Source organism: Trachypithecus francoisi, unplaced genomic scaffold (assembly GCF_009764315.1).
Source record: "Trachypithecus francoisi isolate TF-2019V2 unplaced genomic scaffold, Tfra_2.0 Lachesis_group1, whole genome shotgun sequence".
NCBI lineage: Eukaryota > Metazoa > Chordata > Mammalia > Primates > Cercopithecidae > Trachypithecus > Trachypithecus francoisi.
Genome location: NW_022681454.1, coordinates 179410752 through 179438044, shown reverse-complemented (window position 1 = coordinate 179438044; position 27293 = coordinate 179410752). Strand labels below are relative to the sequence as shown.

At 40.0% G+C, this 27293-nt stretch overlaps 1 protein-coding gene across 50 annotated transcripts in view; it reads left to right on the top strand.

Moving 5' to 3' along the window:
- Nucleotides 1-27293, top strand: part of SORBS2 (sorbin and SH3 domain containing 2) — a 228439-nt gene that overhangs the window by 164249 nt on the left and 36897 nt on the right. For 33 of the 50 annotated variants that reach the window (XM_033215897.1, XM_033215896.1, XM_033215883.1 and 30 more), the window contains 6 exons: nt 1510-1624; nt 9263-9421; nt 10141-10224; nt 13190-13246; nt 18195-18244; nt 21765-21952. In XM_033215897.1, coding sequence (XP_033071788.1) covers nt 1510-1624; nt 9263-9421; nt 10141-10224; nt 13190-13246; nt 18195-18244; nt 21765-21952 — 653 coding nt within the window. The remainder of the gene's footprint in view (nt 1-1509; nt 1625-9262; nt 9422-10140; nt 10225-13189; nt 13247-18194; nt 18245-21764; nt 21953-27293) is intronic. The other 17 variants (XM_033215902.1, XM_033215901.1, XM_033215914.1 and 14 more) reach the window with 4 other exon arrangements.

Genomic DNA, 27293 nt, shown 5'->3' with positions numbered 1-27293 from the left:
GGGATTACAGGCGTAAGCCACTGCACCCCGCCAGTCCCAGCATTTTGGGAGGCCATGGTATGTGGATTGCCTGAGGCCGGAGGTTTGAGACTGGCTTGGTCAACAGGGGGAAATCCCATCTTCACTAAAAAAAATAAATAAAAGTGTCATAATAGAGTAATTGATGATCATATAGGGTACAGCATATCCCACCAAAACACACACCTCATGTGTGAAGGGATTCTCATTTTAGTACTAATCTCCTCAGGATGAATTATGTGAGGCCTTAAAATTGAGAAACAGTTTTCTAGACTGTTTGTTTTCTAGACAGATTGTTATCTTTGTCATCAAAAAATAACCAAAATTAACATTTTGATTTAAAGGTATTACCTATCCTGTATGTTTTGTTGAAGTTAAATATCTCACTAAAACATATGATAACCTCCTAAAAAATTCCATGTAGCTTTCATACGTATTATCTCATGTAATGCTCAAAACTTCTCTGCAAGGAAGAACAACACATTATTGCTATCTGCGTTTTACACAAATGGAAAAAAGTGAAGACTGAGAAAGTTGAAGGGGTCTTGCTCCATATCACTCATGAATTTAGTAGAAAGCTAGGACTTGCCCCTAATTCTGTCCATTAGAGCGTTTCTATTTCCAATGGGCCATGGAGCAAGAATTTCATTCCATTCTGTGGAATCAGAATTACCCCCATCTATAGTCAGAAAATCCTTCCTCCTAAAAACCATGGCCCCTGGGAGGCTGAGGAGAGAGGATGGCTTGAGCCTGGGAGTTTGAGACTGCAGTGAACTGTGATCATACCACTGCACTCCAGCCTGGGCCACGGAGGAAAACTCTGTCTCGAAAACAAAACAAAACAAACCCAAAAGCGCCTTTTTCTTTTGCTCAGCAGCCTAGAAAAGCTTAATTCTGTAAAACCCTTTTTTGAAGCTTTCCTTCATAAGTCTTCTGACAGCCTCTTGGAAGATATTCGTTGGGGGAAAAGTGCTGGTTCCCATGAGTAAGATGTTTGACTCTGGTTTTTCAAGGCTCACACCAAAAGATGACCTCCTGTACCACACTGCCTGCTCTGGTACACGTCAACCCACATGACACTTCTGTACTCTTCCCAAGCGATGATCCCACTTCAAGAAATAAGATCAAACATGGTGTGTGCATTGCTCCTTGTCACTTTGGATCAAGGATCACAAAGGTCACAAAGTGGTGGGTTAAACGCACATAGTTCAGCAGAGCATACTGCCACCTATTTTAAGCAGAAACATACATAGCTGCCAGTAGGGACCCAGGGGCTCACTCACTGGTCACTCTTTGCGCGTCTACAAACACCTCATGTGACTTTTTGAGCCAGCGCAGGGGAATGTGGTATTTTTCACAGATTAACTTTTTATCCTGAGAGATTTTTTTAAAACTATACTAAAAGTAACTTCGAAAACAGATAACTGGTTTTATACAATTGCTTTAAGCAAAAAGGATTATTTTAATGTGTGATTTGTTGTTTATTTCTAGGCATGACTGGGATCCTCCCGACAGAAAAGTGGACACAAGAAAATTTCGGTCTGAGCCAAGGAGTATTTTTGAATATGAACCTGGCAAGTCATCAATTCTGCAGCATGAAAGACCAGTAAGCACTTGTCATTAAACAGAATATGCCAGCTCGCTAGGCTCCCAGGGTTCCCAAATAAACCTGAATTTCAGATCCATTAGCAATTTTTGTCACAAAGGTAATTACTTAGAAATCATGTTTATTTTGTATCATGATTTGTACATCTCATCTCAGAATTGAAAGATACATGTTCTAATATATTGTCTTTACTGACCAATTATGTGTGTATGTGTATGTGTGTGTATTTATAGATATACACACACGTAGGTGTATATACATACACATATATACACATGTGTATACACACACACATATATATATTTATATGCAAGATTCATTTGCATGTAACTATAACTGTGCCTAATCATTAACCAGAGTTTAACTTTTAAAAAACATTCATAAATGCAATGCTTAATTGCTATCATAGCTTGCTAATGAGAAAAATCGTTAATTAATCTCCCCAATACACATGAACCCAGGCAGTTCTATCCCTTGTTTTCCATATTGGCTTTTTAATATTTCTTTGGATGAAGGGGAAATTTTCCAAATGCCCTTTTTATAACAAGTTGTTTTAATTGCTTCTTATTAAATCCCTCCTCAGGTTACCAAGCCTCAAGCTTCCTGATTGATTGTCATTCTAATGGATCAAGATTATATTTCACTTTGCAGGATTTTTTCCAATTATTTGATTATATGCAAACAAAAATATCTATACACTTAAGAAGAACCACTTCCCTCCTCGAAGCGCAGGCTCACACATAGGTCCTCCCTTGGCCTTTAGTTTTGATTCCCCAATACTCCCTTGCATGTCCTTTGCTTCCCCTCAGAAATCAGTGCCCTCAGGATTTTCTTTGAAACTCCACAGTTCCTCTGCATCTCCTTCCAAATCTACTTCTAGGAAAACATTTGCAATCAATTGCAATTTACTCTCATTTTTGCTCTAAAAGAATTTTAGGTGTCAGTGAACAGGAAAAAAAGAGTTTTCTTTGTGGAGCTCCTTCAAGAGTCTCCAAGAAATCACACTCATATATAATCCAAGGCCAGCCCTGTGGTTTAATTGGAAACCCTAGCCTTGCCACACCCAGCATGAGTGTCCTTGATTTAGTTTTTGAAACCCTGTATTTGTGGTTGTGTTCTGGAGAAGCATGTTCAAAACCTTATCATCGGATACTTCATACATGATATTTATCTAAGCCTTCTTACCCTTTCTTTAAATAACTCATATCTTTTAGAGTAACAGGACTACAAAAGAAAAACTGAAAGAAAAAAAATCACTGATTTGCAGGCACCATTGCAAACTTATAACCCATTTACTAGTTTCTATGATTGAGTATCATGCTACTCTGAAATTTCCAGAATGAGAATTGAGTGAAACACAATGTCACCATTGCATAACATTGAAAACAGCAAAATAATACATCTCAGATTTAAATTAAGTGACAAAACTGTAATGACCTTTCTGATAATTGATGATACTCTTAGGATAATGAACAGGGTAAATGTATGGGAATGCCTTGGAAGCTGTGGTGTCAGGAAACAGGACTGGTTTGAGAAGCTCTCCCACCAGGATATTTCTGTTATTTAGTCATTCAGCAGAACTGATTGAGCAGCAGCTACATGCCAGGCTTTATGTGAGGCGCACAGCGGGGAACAGGACACACTCTCTACCTTGAGGAACTTCAGGTCTGTCATTTAATATCTACGCAAGAGTAGATCTGAGTTTGTGCAAAGTAAACAGCCTCTCATATGGTTAAAACACACACACAACTAAAAAATGCTCCCTTTGCTCCATTTAGGCTTTATACATTGACCCTATCATTGGGACTGAAATTCGCACGTTACTCTTGTCTTTGGGTTAAAAAAGCCTTTAAAGACTCTGTTTTACAATAGCAATAATAATAGCAATAACAATCATTGTAAATCGTTATTGAGCACTCACTCTATGCCAGGCTCTGTCATTAGTAATTTATGCCTTATCTCATGTAAAGTTTCCAACAGTCCTATTAAGCAGACACGTGGCATTTCCGTGTTACAGATGAAGAGACTGAAACACATATTAGCTTGCCTTGCCCCAGGGAGACATAGCCAGTGGGAGCCAGAACTAGGAGTTGAGCCCGGGCATACTCATGCCTGGTGCACTTGGTCGCTGCTGTACAGCCACTCCAGGCGTAGCTGAGCAGGAAACACATTTAAGTTGTAGTCGTTATTAGATTCGCTTATTTGATTTTGCAGTATGAATTAGTTTATTTATTGACTAATTTATAATAAAGTATACTTGATTTACTTTATCAGAAACTTAGGCCCTAAGCAGTTACCACACAGGACCAGCAGATGTGACTGGTTGTAAGACAGGAAGATCTGGAGCCATGAGTGTGACAGACATTCGAGTGTGGATAGGTCTCTGCAGCCACAGGAGAAGATAAGTAGAAGGAACTTAGACACTTAGAAGGAAATGAGAATGGCTATCTTATGGAGAAATGGAAAGAACCAACATTTTTACCCCTCCTAAGCAATTTTGGAGAGGACCATCCTTAAGCAAAATGGTTTGAGCTGGCCATTTGGAACATTTTAGCCAGCTTTTGCAGTGTAGGACTAGTTCATTATCTTTTTTTAAAAAATTAGTCCTGACTTCATTTCAATTGCCGCTATAAATCAGAAAACAAAAAGAGCCAGGTGGGCAGTGGTGATGCGGAGACTGGCTGCATACTGATACTGTTTACATAAGATTCTGACGTGTTTGAAAATACAAGCTAGAGACTGAAGAGCCGCGTGCTGAATGAGAGTGGCATCACAGCGAATGGCCAGCGCTGAGGGCCATCAAGGTCTGATCCGTGCATTCTCATGTCTTTTGACTCCAAGACGGCTTGGGAGCATTCCTTTGCTCTTTTCATTTTTCATTTTTGAAAACCATGCACAGCACCTAGGTAATTCTGTGTTGCTCTTTTGAATCTTTACACGGCCTCTCCATCCGCCCAGTTTTCCAAAGGGTCCTCTTGGGTTGTGCCCTCTCCTCCAGTGGACTCAATGTCTGCCTGCCAGGAGAAATGCCACTGCCGCTCCTCTCTTCTGGCCCACAATTGTCCGTGCCTGGGCTACAGTGACAGCCACCTAATTCATTTCCCTACCTCTCCAGTCTAGTCTCCACACCACAGCAGAGGCAATCTTTAGAAAATCTTTACAAAACCTCCAGCTCAAAATTTGCCCCTGGCTCTTCACTGTCCTTCGAGCAAAATCTAAAACCCTGAGCATAGTTTACAGAAGACCTGTGATGGGGTTCCAGCTGACCTCTCCAGCCTCCTCTCTCCTCCCACCCTCCCTGCCTCACTAGGATCCAGCTACACAGAGAACTTTCAATTCCCGCCTTGCTGGATCTCTGTAAAGGCTGCTCCTTCCCACCAGGAAAAGCTCTCCCCACCACGTCTTCCTTAACATGGAGAATTCCATCCCATCCTCCAGGTCCCAGCACAATCCCACCTCCCCCAGGGAATGTGCCTGACTCCTCAGCACTAGTTGGAGGCTCTCCCTGCTATGTGCCCATGGCATACTGTGTTCCTCATGAGATTTTGAGCTTCTTGAAGGTGAGGGCCGGGACTAGTCCACTAGTTGTACCCCAACACCTGGCGCAATGCCTGGCCTATAGTGGGTATTCAGTGAATATGCATTCGTGGAATTTCTAAGCGAGTGAATGAACACAGGTTTCACCCTTGCAGTTAGCGGATAAAGTTGGTGAGGGACTGAATCCTTGTTCTGTTGCTTATCCATGAAATCTATGTATTTCTAGTGCAAAAAGCCCAGTGGGTCTCAAACATTCTTGGAGGGATCTGACACACTGCTATTAGTAGTGACTCACGAATCCCATGGTTCCCTGGGATACAGAGGAGGCAGAGGGGTTAGTACTGTTTGAACAAAAGTCCTCCCAAGACCCTGGCAGAAAGATCTTCCTTAGGAGTCAGTGGCGTATGTGTTTATGTTCTTTAACAGGGCAAGCAAAAGTGAGTGCACTCTTTTGAAGCTCATAAATACTCATGTGACTGTAAATTTAGAAATGTTAATTAATTGGGCCTAATGTTTGATCTGGAAAAGTACTTAGCAGCGGTCACCAGGAATTTGCCTTGAACTGACTTGAACCGCAAATCAGAACCGTATTTCCACAATTTAATTTTTCCATGAGACAATCATAAAAGCTCTCCTGGGATTGTATTACTAAAACCTTTACATCCCGTTACATTGGATATGTTTGTAGGTGAGTAATGTTACATTTAAAAAAAAATTAATAAAGCATTTGTTTAGGACCTCTGTATGCTTGATACAGTAAAAAAAAAAAAAGAAAGTAAAAAAATATGAAAATGTGACCTTACCCTACAATAACTAAACCTGAACACGACAAAAGCAGAAGAAAATAATAATTGAAAACACTGTGCCGAGTTGAAATGCAATTTAAACCCTTAGTGAGCTTAAGCTTCTTTATCAATAAAGATTGTCAGTCAATACTTAAACTATAAAAATTTAAGGAGTTTCATCTGGTGACCGTTAAGAATTATCCCAACTGATAATGTATATAGCATTTATTGTGAAACCACAATAAATATAAAACATGGTAGTCGATGTCATTAAAGCTTAAAATGGAATGAGCACAATTTTCAAAACCGAAACAGCACCAGCACTTCTTTCTGTTAGAACAACGTACAGAAGGCATATGCCCTCCCTGAGAATACTTAGTGGAATTTCTATAACCACAAAAGCAATTGAATGTTTTTAATTGTAGAAAACACTCACATTTTTAAAGTTGTTCACCCTTGGTAGCTTTAAAGTAAGGATCACATGTGATTTATAGTTGTAGTTTTTCTTAAACACATCCTCTTGCACTGATGACACAAAGTTAGCTTTAAACGGAGGTCTGCTGGTGTTTTGTTTTTTTTTTTTTTATGAAAAGAAACCAAAAAAAAAAAAAAATCACACCAAGGTTGGAAAGATGCATATCAGTATCTTTGCTCTTCTGCCTTTTCTGAGCAATTAGAGTGAACCATAATCATACTTCCTAAATGAGTTTCTGAGTGTTAATATTAGTGCTGTCCTCAAAGGAATGTCCATGTTCCGCATGGAAAGTGTGAAATCACTGAGATGAGTGATTTGCGTGTATATCCATCTGTTGACTGACCATCTGTATGTGTGTCACTGACAGTTGTGAGGCTTCCGTGTTCCTTAGCAGTGCCTCCATAGGACATTTAATTACTGCATGACTTAAAAGATTCAATAGGTTAACCACAGCAAAAACAAAATTCTAGTTCTGCCACTAACACTTCCTTTAACACAACTCTGCTCAAACATGTGCCTTTCATTGCATTCCACAGTTATTGATAATTACCAGCTATCATTGTTTGGGGTGTTTCCTCTGCTAATTTCTATTGGCATGCATTCTAGATAGTTGCCCATTGTAACTATAAATTGACATATTAAATCAACAAAAGCATAATTAATGGAAAACTGCCATTCTAAGGTATGATGCAAGATGGTAGATATTCTGTTTCCTTTTCCATATTCTATCATAGAGATGCATTACTATAAATCAGGACTTGGTGTATCCATTTGTTACATGTTTTCTTAAGGTAGGAGTCAAAGTTACACAGCTAACAAGTCTTATTCATTTAGTAAATTGGCTGCCCTCTGCTGTTCATAATGTTTCTTAAACAGATTCGTTTCCTCTAAGAGAAGTTCCTATCTCCCCTTAGCAAAACAAAATACTATACTTGAAAGCAGAAGTTATAATAATCAATTAATAATGTAATGTCATTCAGTGTGTAACATTAGAAACTATGAAGTTTAAAAGAGTCAGAGGTTAGTTTTCCTGTGGAAGAAATAGTATGTCTCTATAAACAGAAGAGATATTACTGGAAATTCTCTCTACTGTCAGTTTCCCTAAAAACCAGCTCCAGTAAAACCATTTCATAAAATAATTATGCATCTATAATGATCTAAATAATAATTGGAGAAAAAGAGTACTTTATTGACATTAAAATCTCAATATGATTGCAACTATTGAATCAAATGTAAATTGAATTAAAATTTTAAATTCAACAGAAAATAGCAAATTGGTTACTAGAATATTTTGTCTGTACCAATTTCATTATTACTTCTGAAGTGTAAACCAAATATAATACTGGCATAAGTAAGGAAAAATATCTCAAGATTTCTAGGCATTTCCCATGTCTAATAGTAGGATATTCTCTCTGAATTTATTTATTACAAAGATAACATTATGACAATAAAGCAAAATAATATTTAAAAGAAAGAAAAAACAAACAGTCTCAATATCAGAACACCATTGTAGTCTTTTGTGTATGTGTGACTTTCTTGACTGTGTTCATGCAGAGACAAGCTTTGCAATACCATTGTAACTACTGGACAAGTGCCTGGTTAGATTCTGTTTTTACCACTTGGTATCTCACTGTGAGTATTTCCCAGGGGCACTACACAGTCTTTATAATTATGATCACTGCATCTTTTGGATAACTTAGGCTTTTGCACTATTTTGTCATGATGCCTCAAACGTTTCTATCATTGTCTGTAATAACTGTCATAATCTTTTATTATAAAATATTGAAACAGTCACATCACTAAAAACACTGTGAGTATAATTTATTATTAAGTGTAGACTGTGTATCATTAGCAAAACTTGTAAATGCAACGAGTCAATAAAACAGTAGAACAATGTCAAAATCATGGCTTTTGTTGGAATGTGGAACATTTCAGGCTCCCAGCACTGCAAAGGTTACATAGCGTTTCTTTCATAACCAAGATGTTGCTACTTAATTTAAGTCCCTGAGTTCCTTTAAGAATTGTAAGCAAATGATACTGAATTGCTCTGACGCAGTGAGCACTGACTAGTCCTCCTGGAATATGTCTTGGGAGTCACAGCTCCTCTGCTAGCCAGAATCAGTAGCTTTTAGGGAACCATATAATTTTTCTTAGAATTTTTTTTTCTGATTTAAGATACTGTACACTCTTCAATGTTACCACATTTAATTAGTGTCATATAGTAATTATCAAAGAAGTAATAACTTGCATATAGTACTTTAAGCACTTAGACTTAATATAAAATCAGCAGCCTGAATCAATCTAGTCAGGCGTGTATTATTTGAAAATATTAAGGATATTGCTAAGTAAACACACTACATCTGTTTTCTATTCCTAAAATAATTGTATGTATTTTCTCCAACTGTTTATATTAACACTCCTAGTTTTTTCATCTTAAAAACAACATTCAGAAACCTCTGAAGGGAAGCAAGTCAAGTATAAAATGGGCTTTTTCTCTAAATTAGAACATCAAGGAAACCAAGATGGGATTTTATCCCAAGTTCCCTCCCCGGCCCCGCCATCCACCCTATTGTGAAAAACCAGATCCCCTTTTCAGCTCCAAGTAGGCAGCCGGGAGGCGAATCTTGGGCGTCTTGCTCCACATTCCGAGAGACTCCTGGTGGGCAGGGCTCGCCGCGGCCGGATCGCCCCGAGGTGCCTGGGTCCCTGGGGACACTTCGCGCTCCGGCGCGCGCTCCCCTCCCGGCCTAACGCAGGCACAGCGCCCTGCCAGGCTGTCCCCGCGGTTCCGCCCAGAGCCTCCATCTAATGAACCAGCTTCTGCACCCCTCTTTCTTGCAGCCCCCTCTCCCAACAACTCCGACACCTGTTCCAAGGGAACCTGGCCGGAAGCCTCTTTCTAGCTCCGGACTCGGAGAAGTCACTGGTAGCCCCTCCCCTCCGCCCCGGAGTGGCGCCCCCACACCAAGCTCGCGCGCCCCGGCTCTGTCTCCCACCCGGGTGAGCTCCTCCCTTCCTTACCTTTCTTAATGTCCGGCAGGTGTGCAGGTGCAGCCCTCGCTTGCTCAGAGCCTGGCGACCCCCACCACCCCGGGCCCCGCTCGCACCCACCCAGGCCCCAGAATCTTCTCATCCATGGGCCCGTGAGAGCCCCCCAATGCCCTGTCCCGCTCCCCCAGCTCGCCTCTCTTCCCACCCCTCCCGCACCCTTCCCCATCCCAGGCTTTCCACCTGCCTGCCCCCAGTGAACTGGCTGCAGGCTGCAGGCTGCAGGCTCCCATGCTGGGACTGCTAGCCACCAACGAGGGCAGGGACGACGAAGTGACTCGCCCAAAAGAGCTACTTGGCAACTGGGTTGAGCCTATTCCAAACATCAGGCGTGCCAGCCAGACCCAGGCTCGCTGCCCGAGAGAGTGGTCCATAGCTCATGCCTCAAGCATACGTGGATCAACTCAAGCAAGAGTTGTCCACACTTATGCCAATTAGAAACGAGGGACAGAGGAAAGAACTAGGGGCCCACTGCCATGGAGCTCGCCTTCACATCCTCATGTTACTTGTTTTACTTTACTTCCTCCGTTCTCTCCTGCTGAGGTTCGTGGGGTGAGAGGTGATGCATGTTTGCGTGTGAATGCGCGCGTGATGTTTTCGTGCCACACCGCGTTTCCCTCACTTTGCTCAGTATTGCCTTTTCCTTCCCTTTTCCTTCACGTCTGCTCTAGACTGATCGCATAAACCCAGATGACATAGATTTAGAAAATGAGCCCTGGTATAAATTCTTTTCAGAACTGGAGTTTGGACGCCCGGTAAGTGAGGCTAGACTCTTAATATAAGAAAACTAGGTATATACTGTTCGATTTCTAAAATACCATTATCAGGAGACGTGAGTGTCATTCAGAGAACGAAGGTGGAATGCATAATGTATACACAAATTTGGTACAGTGGAGTCCAGGTTCGTTTCTGTACCAAATGGTTAAATGTGTTCAGACATTTCCTATATGGTAATCATATAGGAATGTAGATCATTCATGAGGTCTTTATATCTAATTCATTGCAAGTTCACAATGTTGAGGTAGTTTCTGTGCTGAAATATTCAGGCGATTATTACAACTTTCTAGAAGATTTGTATTTGTTTACAGTCTATTTGGTCTAGTTCAAGCAGAAGAGCACCTTGACATTGAGAGGCCTGTTTGCTGAGCAAACATCAGGCACCTGGAGAGTGCGGAGTTCTGTCTTCATTATCTCCTCGAGGCCTCCTGATGTCCCGCCAATAAGAAGAAAATGGGGACTGGAGCGGTTAAGTAATGTGCCCCAAATAGTAAATGGCAGAGTAAGAAGTTAAACGCAGAGGCGGTTAAAGAAAAATGAAAATCTCTGGGCAGTTCTCAGTATAATACACTGCCAGAGTAATCCCACTATAAAATACAGTCACGTGTTGCTTAAGGATGTGGACGGGTTCTGAGAAAGGTGTCATCAGATGAACTTGCCATTGTGCAAACATCGTAGAGTACTTACACAACCCAGAAGCTGCAGCCCGCTACACTCCGAGGCTGTGTGGTGTGACCCATTGCTCCTGGGCTACAAACCTGTACAGCAGGTTACTGCGCTCCATACTGTGGGCACCTGTAACGCAGTGGTAGGTATTTGTGTACCTAAGAAAATCTAAACAAAGAAAAGGTAAAAATAGTCTTATAATCCCATGGGAGCACCGTCATCTGTGGGGTGTATCGTTGACGGAAACGTCGTTATGCAACACGTGACTGTACCTAGTTTACCACTAGGGATATAAGGAAAGAAGAAACTCAGGAAGCTCTGTGGATCTTGATTTCCAGACTTGCTAGTGAAAGGCATCACAACTTCTCTAATCCCCAGACTCCCACCAGAGGAAGCCCCGAGCTTGGGCCTTATTGCTTAGCCTTTTTGGGATAAGGAGTCAACTGGAGGCCAGGCGCGGTGGCTCACGCCTGTAATCCCAGCACCTTGGGAGGCTGAGGCGGGCGCATCACAAAGTCAGGAGATCGAGACCATCCTGGCTAACATGGTGAAACCGCTGTCTCTACTAAAAATACAAAAATTAGTTGGGTGTGGTGGCGGGCTCCTGTAGTCCCAGCTACTTGGGAGACTGAGGCAGGAGAATCACTTGAACCTGGGAGGCAGAGGTTGCAGTGAGCTGAGATTGCGCCACTGCCCTCCAGTCTGGGTGACAGAGTGAAACTCCGTCTCAAATAAAAAAAGAGTCAGCCAGGCGCGGTGGCTCACGCCTGTAATCCCAGCACTTTGGGAGGCCAAGGCTGGCGGATCAGGAGGTCAGGAGATTGAGACCATCCTGGCTAACACGGTGGAACCCCGTCTCTACTAAAAATAGAAAAAATTAGCCAGGCATGGTGGCGGGTGCCTGTAGTCACAATTACTCGGGAGGCTGAGGCAGGAGAATGGTGTGAACCCGGGAAGTGGAGCTTGCATGAGCCAAGATCTCACCACTGCACTCCAGCCTGGGCAACAGAGCAAGACTCCATCTCAAAAAAAAAAAAAAAAGAAAAAAGAGTCAACTCGAGGTTCAGTTAACAACTTCCCTGATTAGGAACTGTATCCACCAACAGCAGTGCATTTGATGTGTGTCGGTTACACATGTTTTCATGCATTTTAGACCCTTAAATAACATACCAGTTACACCGATGGTTTTTTTAGAAAACAGGATATAACCATTTCTATACCATATGCTGATTTATATACTTGTATATTGACCATATATGGTTTACTGACTGGTGATGGTAGTCTCTTTTGTCCATTAAACTGCAAAGGAGACTTGGTTAGACTCAAGGGAGCTTATTGAACTGAATCAAAAGTGACTGTAAATGAATACAAACCAAAGAACTTTGCCTACGTTATTATCTCATAGGAGGAATGTTTTCTCTCACTTTTTCTCATTTGTATCTTAGTGTGAATGTAAATGTATTTTATTTCAAGGAAAAACATTCTCTAGCTTTATTTTATATGTATTGTTGCTGTTGGTTAGAAAGTTTATATGGATGGCCAGGTGTGGTGGCTCACACCTGTAATCCCAGCACTTTGGGAGGCTGAGGCAGGAGGACCACTTGAGGTCAGGAGTTTGAGACCAGTCTGGCCAACATGGTGAACCCCTTCTCTACTAACAATACAAAACTTAGCTGGGGGTGGTGGCACACGCCTATAATCCCAGCTACTCAGGAGGCTGAGGTGGGAGAATCACTTGAACCCAGGTGGCAGAGGTTGCAGTGAGCTGAGACGGTGCCACTACTCTTCAGCCTGGGTGACAGAGTGAAACCCTGTCTCAAAAAAAAAAATAAAATAAAAAATTTAAAAAAGAAAGCTTATAGGGACTATTCTGTACTGAGCCTAAATTATCAGCATTTTCCATAATCATTTTCAGCCACACATGGAAACTCACCAGCATGCTATCCACTTGCTCCTTTAATGTTTCTTTAATATACCTTGCATTCCTCTGTGGCCAGAGACTAGGAGTGCTAATTAAATTTGACAAAATGAGTTTATAAATATACTAATTGAACACTAGCGAATTTTCCCAGTGCTTGAGAATATTTGCAAATGTTGCACACTTCCTCCCAGCTGCCCCTATTTTGCTCCATTCATGTCATTCTGTTTGTGTAGCTGGTGCTGTCAACACTCAATTTCTAACTGTTGTCACCTTTTCCACATGTTCATTCCTTGCTGCCATTGACTCTCCTCCATTCCATCCCTACACTTCTGCTTCTATGGTGCATCTACACCCAGCCTCCTAAAAAGCCTCTGGACTATGTTCAAGATCATTCTTCTGGTGTTTTCAATGAGGTAAAAACATGTTATTCTCTCTTTTTCAGATATCTCCTTTAGAGGCTGTGACTGTGATTCCGCACATCTGTGTTTTACAATTCTCTGTAATGTCTAAGCTATTTTTGAAAAAAAAAAAAATCTATCTTTGCATCATTATGTTGCATCCAGTATCATTGCCTGGACATTAATTATACCAGAGTTGTTGGCTATATCTGGACTCTGGGTGAAGAATCATTCCAACCACAACTGCTAGTTATACTATCCTATGTAGTTCTGGTATTCAGCAGTATGAAAATAAAAAATCCAAAGTATTAGTCTTAGTGCATATATTAACCACCTGTTTTTATTAGACAGAGTAAAATACTACTAGAGGGCTTCTTAGAACCATTCTATTATAATGCTTGGAGTGTGGATAATCAGATGCCTATGTCCCACATATTTCTAAAATTTATTGTTATTCTTTCATTTTCCTAAATACAACTTATAGATTGTATTATCAGTCAAGAACAGGGCTGGCAAATACCTGGAAACTGTGTATCATGACTTCCCAGTTTCATACCCATGACAGACATTATTACTCCTTCTCAACACTGTAATCCAGGAAGCCACTATAACGAATTATCACTGGCATGTAAAATGAAACGCATTTGCAATCTCTACTTAAGAGATTATAATAATAAACTAAGTGAAAAATTTATGGCAGCCAATGTACATTTTTATTTGAATCAGAGTTTTATTTGAAAGAGAGCATGAAATAGGCAGAAATGATCCAGAGTCAAAAGCTTGTTACCCTGCTGTCTGCGAAGAAAAGCAGAAAATTACTTTAGAAAGTAGATAAATGACTCATTAGAAGACACAAGCAGAAATGGCACTGTTTTGGTAGCCATCAGCTACGTAAAAGCCTCCTTACAAGGAACTCTTAGAAGCAACTAGCATGGGAACAAAGTAAATAAACTGTGTTTTGCACAGTAGTTGCTCTGTGGTCTTAAGTGAATACTATAACACAATAAATATCTTATTTTCATTAGAAGTCTTAAATATGTGCAACTGGAAAACAAAACTAATAGAACATTTACGTTGTAGGAGGTACTACTGACACATAGTGGTGACCACTGGAATTGCAGGTATAGAGTCTCAAGGAAATATGCAAATTTCTAGAGTCTCAATTTGCAATTTTCAAATTATTTACCCTGTGGTAAACATCAGAGTGTGTGTTAAAACTGAGAAGTGATCAAAATATTTATATATTAAATAAAAAGTAAAATAGAGTAATCAGGAACATTCTGGTTTATTGAATTCAGCCATTTCTAAAGGCTTACATTTTATAGCCAGGCAGGCAGGCATGTAATCTGAAGAAAATCAAATAAAACAAGGGGTTATATTCTGTATGTTATGTTACCTTAATATCTGCAGAAAGAGTCTCATTTCAACATATGAGCAACCCAAGAATTTATTTTGAAATTCAATGTGGTCAGATATTTTTCTCAGATATTTCTAGGGTGTTTTTAAGGTAGTTGGTTCATAGATAACTGAAATGGAATTTAGAGTGCATCATGTCCAACTCACTCATTTTTCAGTTAAAAAAAAAAAAGTAGAGTGCAATAATTTTAAGAAGTAAATCCAAAATCACATGGTACGATAGTGGCGGAAAAACATATATATATCTCTTAACCTTCATTTCAGTGCTGTTTCCTGTATATCACACTTTTCAGCACTTCCAAGATATATATTTAGAGGATAAATCTTTTAAAAAGAAATTACTTACTTAATATTATTTCTTGTTAACTATTGAATTTCTTTGAAAAGAGTTCTGATAATTAATATTACACAATAATTCTTGGGCATAGAAATAGTAGAAACTTAATTCTCTGCATTCTATCATGTGATGGTAGTGGCAAAAAAAAAAACACATAAAAAGCGCTTTGCCAGTAGTTGACCTATTTGCCAGTTATCTCTGGGATTGAGAGGGAGTGCTGTATGATTCTAATAGCATATGTTAACTATGTTATTAATTTCACATTATAGTTTTTCAGAATGTAAGAAAATATATTCTCTTAAGGTTCTGGATTTTTAATAACATTTTGTTATTAAACATTTCTGGTTAAAAAATGTAATTGATTAGACATTACCTTAGCTACCATTTATCAACTGCCTGATATATTACCATGAATAACATAGTTTTTAATCCATAACTGGAAAACTGGCATTAATGAAGAACAGTTATGGATATTTAAGCAAAATTTAATCTAATAGTTACTTAACAGAAAGAGTGATTCAGTATCTGTACTTCACTAAATTGACCTTCTAAGTGTGTTAAAATAATGGTAATATGTAAATACTTGGTAGATCATAATTGGTAAAATTTGTAACCTCTTTTCTGGAGATAATTTTCATTTTGGGATGAGTACCCTTCTTACAATGATTGTACAAGTTTTTCTCTCAATCATCAATCTAGATTTTTTACTGCTATCTTATAATTTAATACTGAACTTTCTCTGAGTGTACATGAAGCCACAAAGCTGGTTTTAGTTTATTTTGAATGTAGAAACCAGTACAAGGAGAAATAGTAGTTTCTTAGCCTAACCCTGAAACACAGTGAGTTCTTACACTACGTTTTAGTTCACGTTACAATGTTGTTTAGGCTCTTTGTAAGTTGACAATTCAAGCTTTCTCATCACGGTCGGGGTGTTCTCAGAGTGTTCTGAACTTGACATTTTTTGCTCATCAGCTGTGTGTAAGTGTGTCCCTTGAAAACCATGCTCTGCACAGACGCCAATGCTCTCAGGCTCGTTGGTGTTGCTCTTCTGCAAACAAGTAGAATTAATATTTCCTAATGGTAATACAACTATCTGATTTTATTTTTTTACTTGTTTGCTTTCTTTCATATTTAGTATCTATTTTTCTACCTTCCCAGTGTCTGATTCAGCACTCAGCAAATTAAAATAACCACGTAAACATATCAGACTAGCAAACCATACTTTTCTCCTAATTTTATATTTGTTGAGAACCTAGGAATCTAAATATTTTCTAGGAACTAAAAATATTAGAATCCACTTTTTCTGTCTGAAAGGAGGATGGGAATATTCTCGTGCAGAGATGCTTTTGTTTCTAGGCAAGATTCCATTTTCATTTAGTAAGATAGAATTAAAATATTAGTTAATAGAAGCATAAGTTATGCAAAAGGGACCTTGTAAGACTGATATTCATACAGAATTGCAAAATTATATACTAATGTTTTCATTGATTAATTGGTGCTGATTTACCAATTAATAGAAAACTGAGTTATAGAAATAGTTTGTAAAGTGAGATTTGATTTCCACTAAGTAGATTTTAATACTCTGATAAAATGTTTCTAGATGATAGCAACTTAAGACAACATTTGTCAAATCTTGCCTTTCCGGCTGACATTTTTAAGTTTTCATACAAACAAATGTTTTTAAACTAGAATTCCAGTTCTTCAGCAAACCAAATTTTATCTGTGATGAATTGATCATCAATCATGACCAAAGCCAAAACTATCTATACTTGATATACATCTCCCTATACTTTCTTTATACTTTTGTTTTGTTTTGTTTTTTGTTTTGGTTTTGGTTTTTTGGGTTTTTTATTTCTTTTCTTTTTTTATATATAATACTTTAAGTTCTAGGGTACATGTGCATAACGTGCAGGTTTGTTACATATGTATACTTGTGCCATGTTGGTGTGCTGCACCCATCAACTCGTCAGCACCCATCAACTCGTCATTTACATCAGATATAACTCCCAATGCCATCCCTCCCCGCTCCCTGTTTTTGTTTTTTTTTTTTTTTTGAGACACGGTTTCACTCTCATTGCCCAGGCTGGAGTGCAGTGGCACGATCTCGACTCACTGCAACCTCCGCCTCCCGGATTCAAGCAATTCTCTTGCCTCCGCCTCCTGAGTAGCTGGGATTACAGGAATGTGTCACCACAGCTGGCTCATTTTTTGTATTTAGTAGAGACAGGGTTTCACCATGTTGGTCAGGCTGGTCTTGAACTCCTGACCACAGATGATCCACCGGCGTTGGCCTCCCAAAGTGCTGGGATTACAGGCATGAGCCACCGCACCCAGCCATCTCCCTATACTTTCTGGACATCATACCACAGTGTCACCTCAAACACTTGATAGCTCAGTGTCCTCTCTTGCCTTTTAGAAATTTTAGCAATTATCCCAGTAGATGCCATGGAAAATAAAAAATTCATATTATCAGTTTTGCTTACTATCTATTTCAGTGTCTCATTCAGAATGAAGGAAAAATTTTAAAGTGCACTTTTAAAAAGTTATATTTTGATTCTTTAGCTCATTTATGTTAAACTAACCCTGAACTCGCCGAATTGTAAAAGTGTAATTATTTACCTGACTGAAGTACCAGGTACTTTAGTTTCTTCAAGTCAAACTCCGTGGGTTTTATTTAAATGTCGTGTCTATGTTGACAGATGAATGGTGTCTTAAGTTCTGTTTATGTGTTACGTTTTGAAGACAATACTTCATAACAACAATAACAGACTTTAAAATGTGATGTTTTATAAGGATTGAATGATGGCTGCAAATTTTTTTAAACATCAAACCATTCCTTTCTATAGGAAATTTCTATTTACAGTCAACAGGTAAGATTCTAAAGTTGAGGTTGTAGAATAACTTTAGCTCTTATTTCAGTGTTCCTGAGAAAATATTATTAATTTCCTCCATGCATGCTTGGGTTGCGGATAATTTGAGCTACACAGAGAACTGCAATGCATTATATCAGAAAAGAAAGCAGATACGTCCAAAGTAGAAATCAGGTTGCAGGATGTCTCTCTGGGAAGACATTTTTACAGTCATAATGAATGGTACTTTCAACTTCAATTTTTATAATATTCTTTTTAGGATACCTAATTTAATGTTGAAAAGTGAACAAAATTCTGCCACGGTAAAATTTTTTATGGGACTGTTATTCTATCTTAACAGGCCTCCTTGTATCAGTCGTCTATAGACAGAAGCCTGGAAAGACCCATGAGGTAAGAATCTCATTATGTTGTAGCAGAATATTCTATACCAGTGGTTTCTTTTTCAACAATAAAGCTATTCAGTGAAGTAGTAATGAGTATTATGTATCACTCATTTTTATTTGAAGTACCATGCCTCATGAAGTCATTTTATTTTGTTTCAGAATCATTTTATATGATCATTTCAAGAATTTCCAAAAAATTAGTGAACTAATTATAAATTCCTTCACAGACTGAGACAGCCTTCTCTTCCCTTACTCCCCTATACCCAGTTTTCTTTTCTTTAGATGGGAATTATAAGTAACTAATTTTCAATGTTGTTAAGTGGCCCTTATAATAATATGTTTGAAAAAATATATAGATTAAAAATTGTTATACACATATTTGTTGATTATACTGTGACCATACAAATCAGAAATGCTTTTATTAATACTACCAATAAATGAGGCATAAGAACAAAACATATTCAATCCTAAGACAACACTATCGTTATATACTAGTGTCCCCACTTTATCTCTGAGGAAAGTGACACCTAGACTCAGTAACTTACCAAGTTTACACAGTTGGCAAGGAGAGAGAAAAAAAAGAAATTGAGGCAAGATGACTTGTCACTGCTAGGCCTAACTTCCCTCAGAGTTCACCTGAGGTAAGTTCTGTTAGCTTTAAATGACACACTTCCTTTAAAATATTACAAAATTCATGGCCAGGCACGATGACTCATGCCTGTAATCCCAGCACCTGGGAGGCCAAGGGGGGCATATCACGAGGTCAAGAAATCGAGACCATCCTGGCCAACATGGTGAAACCCTATCACTACTAAAACTACAAAAATTAGCTGGACAAGGTGGCGGGCGCTTATAGTCCCAGCTACTCGGGAGGCTGAGGCAGAAGAATCACTTGAGCTGGGGAGGCAGAGGTTTCAGTGAGTTGAGATCTCACCACTGCACTCCACTCCAGCCTCAGGACACAGCAAGACTCAGTCTCAAAAAAAAAAAAAAAAAAAAAAAAAATCACAAAATTCAGACATACTCAGACATAGTTCAATAGTAATATTGAATAATACAAACTCCCAGCCATATTGTAACATCAATAACAAATATTTATGTAGTAGCATTAATTTACCCTTCTATGTAGATTTCTTTGTGAATTAGGTCAATCATAAATTGGGTTTCTGAGTGCCAACCAACTACAATAGCATCCCTGAGAAAGGAACTCTCGAACCCTCCTTTTTATCTTGTGCCTCTATCTATGCACCTAAAACATTTGAATTTTAGAGTTTTAATCTAATCTAAAGATTGCCGTAAAGACACACAGACCCTCACATGACAGGACAATCACAGCAAAAACAGGTCTAGGAGATGCAGCATCCTCTTCAGAAGAGGACGAACCAGTTCTGAGGTCTGCCTCTCCGCTTCCACACATCCCAGGCACATGTATTTGCTTTACCATTTGTAACACTGAGATAACAGCACATATCTCATAGGTTTGCTGTGTGGGCTAAACAAGACAAAAACTTAAATAAATCACATGACATTCTGCTGGGCTCCACGGAAGCTGGGATTGCTGCTGTTGCTGTTATCACTGTTGTCTACACAATTCTTGTCTCAGAATCCAGGGATTTCACGCACAGTATGCTGTGCCATGTGTGGCTTCATTCATTAACATTTGTCTTAAATGTACTGTACTCAAACTCAAAACCATGACACAAACTCCCTGCTAGTGTAGACTATTGACAGTATTTTATGCAAATGAGAGGAAGCAATCTTTAATGGTTAATTTGCTGACCAGGTAACTGACACTCATTGATTGATTGACTGATGAGACAGGGTCTTGCTCTGTTGCCCAAGCTGGAGTGCAGTGGTGCAATCATGGCTCACTGCAGCCTCAAACTCCTGGGCTCAAGCCATCCTCCCATCTTAGCCTCCTGAATAGCTGGAACTACAGGCACATGGCACAACTGGCTAACTTTTCTTTTCTGTAGAGACAGAGTCTCACTAGTTGTCCAGGCTGGTCTCAAACTCCTGACCTTGAGCCATCCTCCAGCCTTGACCTCCCAAAGTACTTGATTACAGACATGAGCCATAATGCTCAGCCTTCGTTCATTATTTAAGTAGAAAATGTTGGAATTCCAATACAACATCTTCTAAAGCTAAGACGATAGGACAAGCTGCAGACAGCCCTTGAGGTGAGAGAAATTTGCCTCTCTTGATGCCTTTTTGTTCAGTTCTTTCCTGTATTTGGTATGCCACTCTGGATATATTCATGTTATTAGAACTCTGCTTTATAGAGAAAAGATATAACATACAAATTATAGCACTGAATTCTCAATCACAACATATTTCACTATAGGAGAATTTTGACTTCAAAGATGTTTGAAAACTTATGTTCACACAAAAACCAGCAGGTGGTTTTCTTAGGAGCATTATTTATAATTGCTAGAACTTGGAAGCAACCAAGATGTCCTTCAATAGGTAAATGGATAAATAAACTCTGGCACATCTGTGGAATAGAATGTGGCTCAGCAATGCAAAGAAATGAGCTATCAAGTGACAAAAAGCACATGGAGAAACCTTAAAAGTGTATTACTGAGTGAAGGAGGCCAATCTGAGAGGCCACATCCTGCATGATATCAACTGGGCATGGTGAAAAGGCAAAACTGTGTAGGCCGTGGAAAGATCAATGGGTGCCAGGATGAGCGGGAGGAAGGGAGGGATGAAAAGCTGGAGAACAGAAACTTTTTATGGCAGTAAAACTATTTTATGTGATTGACACATTAGTGATGGACACATATCATTATACCTTTCTCAAAACCCATAAAATGTTTAAGATAAAACATGAATTCAAATGTAAGCTATGGACTTGGGGTGAAGATGCATCAAGGTAGATCCGCCGATTGTAACAATGTGCCCCACTAAAAGAATACGTAAATGATAAGGGAAACTGTACAAGAGGAAAGGGACTATAAGGAAACTCTCTACACTTTCCAGTCATCGTTTCTGCAAGCCTAAAACTGCTCTAAAAAAATTAAGTCGGCCGGGCACAGTGGTTCATGCCTGTAATCCCAACACTTCAGGGGACTGAGGATGGAGGATCACTTGAGCTCAGGGGTTTGAGACTCTGTCTCAACCCAGCCTGGGCAACATAGTGAGACTCTGTCTCTATGTAAATAAAAATTTAAATAATTAGCCAGATGTGGTGGTGCACACCTGTGGTCCCAGCTACTCGGGAGGCTGAAGCGGGAGTATCCCCTGAGCCCAGGAGTTTGGGGTTGCAATGAGCTGTGATTGTACCACTGCACTTCCAGCCTGGGTGACAGAGCCAGAAGTCGTCTCAAAATAAATAAATAATAAAGTCTATTCATTTTTAAAAGGATCCTTCTAGAGAAATCATGTTGAACATCAAGGGATGGGTTCCTAGCCATGCAGTTTTGCTGATAGAAGTTTAGGAGTCACTAGCACGTTCCACTGGTTTTTCTGGTGCACACCTTAACCTCCTCCAATGCCAATCAAACAGATCTGATTCCTTCTTTCAGTTCTGCAAGCACGGCCAGTGACTTCAGGAAGCGGAGGAAGAGCGAGCCTGCAGTGGGTCCACCACGGGGCTTGGGAGATCAAAGTGTGAGCAGGACTAGCCCAGGCCGAGCGGACCTCCCAGGATCAAGTACCACCCTTACAAAGTCTTTCACTAGCTCTTCTCCTTCTTCCCCATCGAGAGCAAAAGGTGAGCAATAGTAAATGAAAACACAACAATTTACTGGTTTGCATTTTAGCCTAGAGCACTGTGTGAAAGCTGGCCCAGTGATAGTGGCACGTGCTGGCTCCCACGTACGGTGTCTGGAATAAAATACAGTTTTAGAACAATAGCTTTCTTCCCACCCAGACTGACTCAAGCTGGCGAGCCACTTAGGTTGCTTCAAGAACTCTGACTAGCATCTGCTAATGCTTTTTTCCCCCAAATAGATCCCTTTCTAAACAAATTCAAAGTACCAAATATGTATCATCAGGCTACTAAAAGATGTCATTTGTAAACATTAACGTATAGTCAAAATTTTCTAATGTTTCTACAACTAGCAATCAGTCAAATTTATAGGATAGAAATTACAAGCAGCAACAGAGGAAATTGTTACCTAAAATATACATTGGTTTGGAGGTTTTAAAAAGTTATTCAATTCTAGATTTTTAAAAAAAACATCCAATCTATTAATTTCTTTAGCCATTTGCTGTATATTTTGGGCCACCTTCTAATGAACAGTGGAGCATCCAGGTCCTGCCAGGTAACATAGTGGTCAATTCACAGCAGTTCACAGTCAGGACTGATCGGTCCCAGACCATAATTATATCATTCAGGAATCACCAAGTCTTTTTTTCTGGGCGGCCTGTCTCCTCACTGCAGGTGTGGGCAGCTCACTGTTGAAAGGAGTAAGTCACTCCTTCTGGTTTCTGGAAGACCATTTAGTGGTCTTCCTTGAGGACAGGAGTGTTTCTGAGATGGAGAGTGAGGACTGAACCAGCATCCACAGGGAGCTAGGGCACTACCGAATATGGGACCACACAATCTCTTCTAATATCTTGGGATCGAAACAGAAGAGAAAGAGATTTTGAAATGTGTGAACAAATTGAGCTCTAACATAAGTTTCTATAAAACCAGACCGATTCAGCTACACCTATCAACTATACTCACTAAAACCATTGCCACATGATAGTTAAAAGTGATAGCTGATTTGTGTGCAAAAGATATTCTGGTTGTGATGATTGGACTCTGAGTAGGTGGAGGCCTAGCCATTTTAAGGCCTCGTAAAGCTGTAATATCAGCTGATGGTTCAGGGCATGCGAGCTCCATCCATCACACCTTTCCTCTGAGGAGCAGAGATGCCTTATCAGATCCAACTCACTTATTCCAATGAATATCTTAAGGTAACAAGTAAGTCATGCAATGCCATTGACTCATTATTATTGTATACTACCCAAAAGTTAAAAGGATTCTGATAAATGTAGATATTTGTTTTATCACAGGGAGTGTTAAATCAACTTCCTTTCCCAGACAGTACATATCTACCTAATGTGCTCACCTACTTTTAAAGAATTTAGAGAACATTGTAAGGTATGCGTATTGAATAGAGATATTTTCCTCCATTAGATTTTATTTCTAAGAAGAAAATGTCCTGTTAGATATAATTTGGCTTCTCATTTATTAGTTAACTCAGCAAAACAAAAGAACATTTCCATAGCTATTCAAAATCGAATCCAAGTGTACATCTCTATTATCAAATTGCAAATATTTTTTAAAAACTCTTCCCAGAAAAAAAAAAAAAAGCATGATATATGCGCCTCTGATGAAAGGTTTGCATTATATTCAGTTTTCCTATGAGAACTATGTACCTAATAAGAGGTTAAAGTAGAGCAATTTAAGAGGTAAATTAGTTAGTTTAAAGAGTTTTAGCTATTTTCTTTCTTGGAAAAATGTTAGCAGCAATAGTTCACAGCATTTGATTTTGCAGTTTTGGAGCTTTGCCTTATAGCTTTTAAAATCCAAAACCCATACAAAATTATTTGATATAGTCATGAGAGTATTAATTAGATGTAAATGTATAAACCCCTCTCTACCTATGTATCATTACGAATCAGATGAGACTCAAATTCCGGCCCTATTAAATTGATTAAGTGTATCACACTTCTGACACTAATTGTTAGACCTTTACTACCAGATCATGCTATCAGCTGAAGAGGCACTATTGTGTTTTTGGCAAACAGTATTGTCAGAAAGGTGTATGAATTAGGTAATAGAAGTAGGCGTATTTGCTTCCATCAGTTACTTCTTATGCATAGTTTAGCCAACTCTCTCTGCAAAGCTACATTCATTGAAAAAGTATTAGCTCGCTTTAGAATTAGACCTTTTTCTCTAGAGCTGAAGCTCCATGCGTTAACAATCAGCCTCTAGATTAAAACACACTAACTGCTTTCTCCTTGCTGTGCTGTCTGATGCTTACTGACATGCTCTCCTCTCTTTGTGAACCTTTTAACTTCTCCACATGTCTCTTCTACCACGCTGCTCTGGATTAAAAGGTGGGGATGATAGCAAAATGTGTCCATCCCTTTGCAGTTACTCAGGGCTCAACGGCAACCCCTCCAGTGAGTTAGATTACTCTAGCACTTACAGACAGCACTTAGACGTCCCTCGGGACTCACCAAGGGCCATTAGTTTCAAGAATGGCTGGCAAATGGCCCGGCAAAACGCAGAAATCTGGAGCAGCACAGAAGAAACCGTTTCTCCCAAAATCAAATCCCGGAGCTGTGACGATCTCCTAAACGATGACTGCAATAGCTTCCCGGACCCGAAAGTCAAGTCAGAAAGCATGGGCTCCCTGTTATGTGACGAGGACTCCAAAGACGGCTGCCGCCGAGCCTGGGGGTCGCCCTACATCCAGGAGGTTCGCGGTCCCGGCAGATCGAGGATCAGACACCGGTCAGCCCACAACGCCCCGGGCTTCCTAAAGATGTACAAGAAAATGCACCGCATCAACCGCAAGGACCTGATGAATTCCGAGGTGATGTGCTCCGTGAAGTCCAGGATACTGCAGTACGAGAGCGAGCAGCAGCACAAGGGCCTGCTGCAGGCCTGGAGCCAGTCCTCCACCGAGGAGGTGCCCCGGCACATGGTGCCCACGCGCATTTCCGAGTTCGAAAAGCTGATTCAGAAGTCCAAATCCATGCCCAATTTAGGGGACGACACGCTATCTCCCGTAACCCTAGAACCACCACAAAATGGCTTGTGTCCCAAGAGGCGATTCTCCATTGAGTATTTGCTGGAGGAAGAAAACCCAAGTGGACTCCCCTCGCAGGGCCAGCGAGGCTGCCCGTCTAACGCGCTGGTGCCCATTCACATTGAAGTCACCAGCGATGAGCAGCCCAGAGCCCACGTGGAGTTTTCCGACAGCGACCAGGACGGGGTTGTGTCTGACCACAGCGACTACATTCACCTAGAGGGGTCATCCTTCTGCAGTGAAAGTGACTTTGATCACTTTTCCTTCACATCCTCTGAAAGCTTTTATGGATCCGGCCACCACCACCACCACCATCACCACCACCATCACCGTCACCTCATCAGCTCCTGCAAAGGCCGATGCCCGGCCTCCTACACTCGATTTACCACAATGTTGAAACACGAAAGAGCCAGACACGAAAACCCCGAGGAGCCCAGAAGGCAAGAAATGGACCCCAGCCTTTCTAAACTGGCTTTTCTAGTCAGTCCTGTGCCTTTCCGCAGGAAAAGAAATGCAGCCCCTAAGAAACAGACTGACAAGGCAAAATGTAAAGCATCTGTGTTTGAGGCTCTGGACTCTGCCCTTAAAGACATTTGTGACCAAATTAAAGCTGAAAAGAAAAGGGGGAGCTTGCCAGACAACAGCATCTTGCACCGTCTCATCAGTGAGCTGCTGCCAGATGTTCCCGAGAGGAACTCGTCCCTGAGGGTGCTGAGGAGGAGCCCCCTGCACCAGCCTCTCCACCCACTGCCTCAAGATGGTGCTATTCATTGTCCACCCTACCAGAATGATTGCGGGAGAATGCCCCACAGTGCCTCTTTCCAGGACGTGGACACAGCCAACAACTACCACCACCAAGACCGTGGCGGTGCACTCCAAGGTGGATGAGCTTTTCTTTCTTTTTCTTTGTGGTTCAGAGACCCACCCTCCAGCTCTTCCATTGTCCATTCCAACACCTCATCACTCCCGAGCTGGGAGATCATGTGGCGCCGTTATGTGTTGTGAAGCAAACACGTGTTGTGCAAATGTGTGTTACTGAATACTGCTCATTTGCCCATGTGATATTCGGACTTGATGTGTGGCTTAAAGTGATCATCAATTCACAAAAATTTACTCTTTCAAAAACGAGAGGGAAGGCTATTGTGTAGCTCAGGATTAGAGTTGAAGCAACCATGACTCACACTGAGATGATAGATTACGTTGTGACATGAGTCAAAACCTATAGTTCCACACATAGCCTTTTACAAATGTGTATATTAACCTTAAAGCTTTCTATTCATTCTGTTAATAATTTGCTCACATTCCATAGAGAAGATACTATATCAAAACATTCAAGAAGCAAAACTGAAAGATGTGATTAGTAATTGATGGACACAAAGAAATTAGGACTTGCTTAATAGCTTTCTCCATTTCAAGGACACAATTGTGATAAAATTTTTGTGAATGTATCTTTAAGCTGTATATATAAAAGTCCCACTTCCACCATTTAGTGTATTCATTTTCTCTTTTCCATTACTTAATTCATTCACTTTCTCTTTCTGCTGAAACAGTCCTGTATTGAAATTTGAATTACATTATTCAGGCTAAAAGTGACTCTAAACTCTGTTTTCATAGATAACTTTGAAGTGGCAACACAAGAATAAACAGCAATTGAAAGGCAGAGGACTCTTTTGGAGATTTATGTAACTTATAGCCCAGGGTGTTTTAAAATTTGTGACCAATTCTTTTCATTAATTCTTAGAGCGCATCTGTTCACTACGTAAATTTTAAGAGATTGGAATGAACATTCTGGGCTGAAAGTTGGTCAACAGAGAAACTTCTATGCACCAGACACTACAGAGTGCTTTATATACATTATCTAATCAAAACTGGCATAGGCCTATGAAATGGGTGTTGTTTTAAGAGCCATTTTCAATTCTGGAAGTTGGGCCTGGAGAGGATAAGAAATTTGTCCGAGGTCACACAGAGAGTAAGTAACAGAAAAGGGATTCAAACTCCTAATAATTCAGAATTTATAGTATAAAATATAATCTCAGACAAAGAAAGACATGATTCACAGTTCGTATTAGTGTCAAATATGGCTTGATTGTTAATCAACTTGCACAAATCTACTCAGTATTTATCTTCTTTGCTTTCACTGATGCTGTACTATATACTTGTATTTTATCTTTGCTTGCCCTTAGACTGAAGCAACATGCTTCAAAATCATCAATTAGAGTTTTAAAAATCAATTTCTACAATTGAAAATTTTCACTAATTGAAATGTGTCAGGATCCAATTTTTTAATAAATTAGCTACCTT